The sequence below is a fragment of the Quercus suber genome, unplaced genomic scaffold (genome assembly GCF_002906115.3).
Source record: "Quercus suber isolate HL8 unplaced genomic scaffold, Cork oak 2.0 scaffold_1005, whole genome shotgun sequence".
In the NCBI taxonomy this organism is placed as follows: domain Eukaryota; kingdom Viridiplantae; phylum Streptophyta; class Magnoliopsida; order Fagales; family Fagaceae; genus Quercus; species Quercus suber.
In genome coordinates, this window is record NW_027070420.1 from 36,383 (window position 1) to 43,367 (window position 6,985).

Consider the following 6,985-nt stretch of genomic DNA (forward strand, 5'->3'; position numbering starts at 1 on the left):
TTGGTGGTGTGTTTTGTACACTTTGCCCCTTGAGTGCCTTGCTCATGCATTGGTCATGCATCTCACATGCACACTAGATGCACACTAGTTGCACCTTTGCTGCACACACTTGAACACTTGACATGTTTTTGCATTCACTCATGCTTGTTAAGTCTTTTCAGACCTTTTAGCACATTTTACATGTTCTTGTGTCTATGTCATGCCTAGGTCCACATCATGTTCCATTATCCTTAACATGTCATGTTCTTTATGCTTTGTAGCATTGTTTTAAAATGTTTTTGTCTAATGTTTGAGTTTCATTTTCTCATTCATCTTCATATTTTCTTCTTTCCCTCTTCCTCTTGATTCATTTGTCTATTCGTGAAAAAAGGGGGAGAATATTCCGGAGAGTATACCAGTGTGTTTGTCATTTCTATGTGACTCATGTGCACACTCTTAGGGGAGAAATTCTACCTTGTGCACATTCGTAGGGGGAGAAAGCCATAGGGGAGATGCATATACCAAGGGGGAGAAGACATTGTTTTTGAGAAAACCTTGATTTACTTTATGCTTGTTTTCTCGTTGCTTTATGATGCTTTGTGTTACTTTTAGTATCTATGCTTTGCATCATGTTTATGTGTTGGTACACGTTTGTACCCATGTTGCTTTTGTAAGCTTTAAGGGTTTGTTTCATTGCATGTTTTGTAGGCTTTTATGGTTTGTGCCATGTATTTGCAATACTTTGCTTATGCAGCCTTTATGCTTGTGCTATTGAAGTTTAATGTCATACATTTACTTCACTACATCACTCTTGTGCCCGTGTAGGATTGTTCTAGATGCATATACGTTTTATGCATTGGTTGAGTGATGAACACTCTTGTGCCCTAGTAGGATTGTTCCTAGATGCAAATTCTTCAAGTATTTTGCATTGGTTGAGTGTTGGATTTGCAAATGGTACTCTTCAAATGAGCTTATCATCTTGCATATCCGAATGTTCATTCCTTGAGTGAATGAGCATAGTAATTGCTTGTGTATAGTGATTACTTGTTTGATCTTGCCATGGTCTAATGTTTTATTCCATTTTGCTTGATCGCAGTTTACTTGTTGCATTATACTTGTCCTTTTATCACCTGATTTACCTTGAGGGTCTAATGTGTTTTGTGCAAGTGTTTCAGGTTACAGGTATACATGTTCCAAGTTCATCACAGCTTCTAGATTTAGGTGTGAGTGAGTTTTGCCATTGTTTCCAAACTCAGTTTAAGTCTAGAGTCTGTTATAGGGTGTTTGTCACGGAATAGCCAAAGGGGGAGATTGTAAAGTTGTGATTTACAACTATGTTTTATATTGGCTTTATTCCATGACAAAATGTGTTGTAATTACTTTAATTCATTTCCTTGTATCTTGTGGGATTTAATTGTATTGGGTTTAGTATCAAGTTGGTGAAGACTCAAGCTTTATTGAAGATCAATGGATCTCGCGGGTGTGTCGCTGGAAGCTAACCCGCGAAAGAGCCATGTGAGAAGCACATGACTGGAAGCTGAAGAGTCGTGCCAGGATGTCATTTTCGCGATTGTCTCGCGGGTAAGGCCTTCCCGCGAGACAGTCGCGAAACATTCTGCCTGGAGGTTTTTTAAAAGTGACTCTCTTACCCTTCACCCATACTATATATACCCTCATTACCCACAAATGTATGGTAGGCCATTCAGAGAGAAAAACCCTAGATAGGTTTTCTACAACACACACACCCTCTTTTGAGAGAGAGCTACTCCTCCTTAGTGAGAAATTATTGTACCCAAACACAAACCCACACCTATTCAGAGTGTAGAGAGTGCTTTGGAGTTGCTGGGAAGCATTGGAAGAAGCCAAGGATGGCAGATGCAACATGGAGCTTGTTGCGGGATCCGGAGAACTAAGACAAGACACGGTTCCGAGAAGCCTTGTTGGAGTAGGAGCTTGGAGGGCTTAGGTACATCGGGTAGATTAGGCTTGGAGGGTCTCTTGCTTACTCATGTATCCCAACTGATTGTCTAGTGGATCGATTTCCGCTTGGAGGGCGGCGGAGAGGTTTTTCGCCGAGTTCTTCGGTTTCCTCTTCGAAAACACGTCTCGGTGTTTTCTGTGTTTGCATCCTTCTTCCCTACTCTTGTTCATTTCATTATTACTGCTGTGTTGCTTTAATTATGGATTAGAGTAGTTGTTTTGCTTATATGCTTGTGTTTACACTATTCCGCGCTTATTATTAAGTTTGTGTAAAATCTATCGAGCCGTAATTTTAATTGGGGGTCTAAATAGCTCTTGTGTTTTCAACACATTTTCGAGCGTTGAAATACGTGCCAACATGTCCACGTGTAGACAAAGGTAAGAACCATACGTGCCATTTTAAGAGGGAACAAAAAATTTCTTCTGCTACAAAATGATTGACAATTTCATGAATAATGAATAGTACATAGCAAGCAGAATTCACTTTAACAACCACAGAGCGTAATTTACATAGTAACAATACATGAGAGAATCCCCATTCTCGTTTGCCCAATTTGTGAAAGAAGCTAAAAATTTCTTAGTTCAAACTATGTTACTGCAACTAAAGTACACACATTAGCCAGTTTAGATATGTAAATGGCTGTCAGGAATCAGCACCAAAAAGCATTTGCAAAACAACAATCCCGATCAAAGGTGGGGCACTTATTATCCACAGCAGCTTAAGCATAGACTAGGCAGCACAGCCTCCACAGACAATAGTCCTGCAGTGATAAGAACACGCATGTTTAATAGACAGCACTCTAAGCACAGCCCTTCAATAGTAATGATATACCAAGAAAAGATCATTATGTTCTAATGATGAGTCAGAATGAATTTGCATGTGTAAAGGAGATGATTCATTTCTAAATCCCATTATTATGATAGAAAATACATTTAAACTTTACATGAACCTAATTATGGGGAGTTTCCTAAGTAACACAACATATGATCTTGCTCCTTTAAGTATATAACCTTCATGATTAGTTAAAGAGGAGCAAAGAGGACATATTTACATAAAATTATCCAACATCTTATAGTATATTCTTATTTAAACCCAAAATATATGAATATGAGATTCCGATACACCTCTAAACTGGAATTGTAACAAATTGACCCATTGATCCAAAAGAATCAAAACAAAGGCAAACAGGCCTAGCATTTGGAGATTGAGAGGAAACAAACCAGACCCTGATATCATGTTAAAGCATCCAACCCACTATCTTAAAACCACAACCAAACTCAAACCTTACCACTGTGGATCCCTTATCAGTAGTCACACCAATAGGATAACTCTCAAGTAAAAGATTAATGTAATAGCTACTAAACAATTAAAGAAACTACCTATGGGCAATTAGAACCTACTATATCTCTTTTAATTTAAGAGAGTAATACACTTGGAACAACAAAAAACACCAATGGGGAAAAAACTGTACTTACACAATTCCGCAGCCAGACCTTCTGCGACTTTTCTTCCTTGCCATCTCCTTCCTCCTCGGAGGTTGAAGAACAACCTTAATTGCAGTATCAAATACAGCTTTGACATTCTAAAAGATTAAATGCAGGTCATTGTCCATTAGTAATATTAATCAAACAATTTTTTATTTTTTATTTTATAAGATAACTGTTTAGAAAGCACAGGAAATGGATCAAACAATCTACCTGTTGAGTCTTAGAGCTGCACTCTATATAAGCTGCTGCACCAATTTGTTTTCTTAGTTCCTCTCCCTGTTGGTTACATGCGAATAAGCAAATTTCATCAAGCCAAGCAGATGCTTTCTGAGTATAAAATTATTGAGGAAAATAAACAATGCTTACCTGAGCAGATGTTATGACATTAGATCCCATATGATCAACTAAATACCTACTGTCCTCGCGAAGATCTAAAATAGATAAACAAAATTAGTTATCCACAAAATCTCGGTACAATGGCATAAAGTATGCTCAGTATGCAAGTTTGTGAAGTTGTTGCCTACCTAACTTAGTTCCAACAAGAACGATTGGAACATTGGGAGCAAATCGACGAAGTTCTGGCATCCACTGAGAAGAAAGGAAAAAAGCACCAAATTGACAACTTCAGTTAGTGCTGTACTAAATTTTCTCCAGCTAATCAAGAAACAAAAGCACCATACTCATCGATGATCGCCCAATATCACTAACCCCAAAGACCATTGAAAGCAAATTTATAAAGTGTACAACATATATGCAAATGAAAGGGAAAAAGGCAAACAACTCCATAGGCTTTAATATAAAAGGGAAATATGATCCACTTTTTTCAAACACCGTCCAAAATATAGACAACAGAAGTAAAGGGAAAAGAGAAAAAGTGAGAATGGCTAAAGTGATAAAAGGGTATGCATTAAAATCAGTACCTTCTTAAGAACATTTTCATAGCTTGCCCTACTGATTAACGAGAAAGCTAAGACAAATATATCTGCACCTCTGTAACTCAGTGGCCTTAACCTGCTATAATCTTCCTGACCTTTAAACCAAAGAGAAAAGAGTGTCAAGAATTAAGTCACTAAACCAAAATCCTAAACATCAACACTAAACCAAAATCCTAAACATCAACTAAAGCAAGCAATGGGACCGTAGTTGCATGATAGATCCTCATTGCAAAACAAGGTAATAATAGAAAGAGAGAGAGAGAATCATAGAAGAAGTTTGTGTATGGGGAAACCTAGTACCTGCAGTATCCCATAGTCCTAAGTTGACAATGCTCCCATCCACAGCAACATTGGCGCTGAAGTTGTCAAACACTGTGGGTATATAATCCTGCCAAAGAATACCACAAAAATTTAGAGACAGGGAGAGACCATTTTAGCCTAGTGCTTGCTCATATAATGCACACCCCGTTTCAAACTAGAACTTTTGGTTGTACAAACAATATATATATATATATATATATATATTTGATAACTTTTGCTGGACAAGTAAATATATCCTAATCAAAGAGAAGAAATGCATTTTACAATAAATAAATGCTTTGGTTAACTAATTTACAGTACATGTTGAGGACCAGTTCAGGAGGAGAAGACCCACAAGCAGAAATCTCATGAATGTCCATAAATGGAACAAAAAACAAGAAAAGTAAAAGGCTTTTTCAGGTGGGTTTTTAAAACTAGAAAGACTTACAGTGGGGAACTTGTTGCTAGTATAACAAATGAGCATACAGGTCTTCCCAACAGCTCCATCTCCAACTGTGACACATTTAATGAACTTTGAAGCACTCATCCTTTAAAACCAATAGCTTTGTACAGTAGCTCTTGAGCTACAGAGCTATATGTATTAGAATCTATAAAGGTTAAAGGTAACACAAGAAGCTTCAAAGAAAAAAAGTTACACAAAAGGAGAAGGGTGAAGAGAGAAGGAGAGTGAAGAGAACAGTGTCATGACATGTTGAAGTTTGAGACTTGAGATGATATAAAGGAGCCTCTTCCAGTTTCAAGAAAAGAATTAAAAATTTTAAAAAAAAATTAATTAATAAATATGAGAGAGAGAGAAGATGTTGTTGTTTGTCGTCAAGGGTCACACAGTCCTTTTTCATCCCTCTCAAGAAATTTCAAATCCAACAGCAATATTTCTTTTTTGAAATGTAAGAAGAAATGGGTCCCTCTCACAAACGGCCACCACTACACTAGGCCCCTAGTCCCCTTGCCTTCCTAACTGGTTTCCAACTATCAGTCACATTAATATATTTATTGCCAGGGTAGCTGGTCTCTGATTCTCTAGCTACCAATACCATAAACCTTTTTTTGGGATGTGCACAGTGCAGTGAACCGCGAAAATCAACTTGATCTAGCCTAATTTGTAGAGTTGGGCTGGGTTGGGAGATTTATTTATTTATTTATTTATTTTTGTAGTGGGTTGATTTGAGTTTAAATTAAAAACTTTTTCTCTCTCCCACGTGGGAGTGTTTCCTCTCTCGAGTGTTCATTTCTTTCTCAAGTGTTTTATTCCTTTCCTTGATAGGAACGATCTCTAAGGCCCTATTTCGGAGCTTTTATTCTGAATTAGGTGGCCTCAACGTTTTTGAAAGGCTTAAAATCTCACGGTGAGGGTCAAAATCATGGAGCAAGAGTTGATAGATGTGTTGAAGAACATGCAGCTAACGGAAGAAGAAGAGTTGCAGATCTCAGTTTCGGAAGAAGGCAGAGCACAGGTAATAGAGGAGTGTTCTCAAAGCCTGATGGGAAAGCTTTTGTCGGACAGAAAGCAAAATCTGCAGGCCCTAAAGAACACCTTAAGGACTGCTTGGAAAATTGACCAGGATTTGAAAATTGTGGAAGTTGGGAATGATATCCTCCAATTCAAGTTTGCTAATGAATACCAGCTAAGGTGGGTTGAAACAAATGGGCCATAGAACTTTGAAAATAATATTTTGTTGCTCAAAAGATGGGAGAGGGGAATGACGGCAGGTAATATTTCTTTTACTCATTCTCCCTTTTGGGTACAAATATGGGGTTTGCCTTTTGATATGATGACAGAGAAGATAGGTAAGGAGATAGGCAGCAATTTGGGAATTTTTATGATAGTGGATACAAGATCATGGATGTCAGAGCAAGCAAAATTCATGAGAATAAAGGTGAATCTTCCACTGGAGAAACCTTTAAAAAGGTGTGGTAAGGTTGCTAGTCCAGAGGGGAAGAGTTTTTGCATCCAATTTCGGTATGAAAGGCTGCCGGTTTTCTGCTTCAGATGTGGAGTAATGGGGCATGATGAGAAACATTGTAAGAAAAGTGGCCAACCAAACCAAGCTCTGCAATATGGTGAATGGTTAAGGGCTCAAGGTGGAAGCAAAGCCGGCTGGACAAAAGAAAAACAAAGAAGGAATCCTTTTAACCAGCAAGCTGATGATATGGCAATGAAAGAAAAGGTGCAGCTTGAAGCGGAAGACGGTGGCTACTCCACTTACCTTGGCGGTGCACAAGCCGAGGAAAAGCTTGGAAATGCAAAAAGTGGAAGTCTTGTCTCAGTGATGTCAGTGGAA

General features: G+C 38.1%; 1 protein-coding gene across 1 annotated transcript; it reads right to left on the reverse strand.

Annotated features, from left to right (window-relative positions):
* Positions 1–2,403: 2,403 nt before the first annotated feature.
* Positions 2,404–5,445, reverse strand: LOC112025034 (rac-like GTP-binding protein ARAC7). Its single transcript, XM_024057686.2, has 8 exons — positions 5,131–5,445; positions 4,683–4,770; positions 4,368–4,477; positions 3,972–4,035; positions 3,814–3,878; positions 3,658–3,723; positions 3,436–3,542; positions 2,404–2,720 (listed from the first exon to the last, which is right to left on the reverse strand). Exons 1-8 carry the CDS (start codon positions 5,227–5,229, stop codon positions 2,690–2,692), a joined length of 630 nt encoding a protein of 209 aa, XP_023913454.1. The 5' UTR covers positions 5,230–5,445; the 3' UTR covers positions 2,404–2,689.
* Between the last annotated feature and the right edge of the window lie 1,540 nt (positions 5,446–6,985).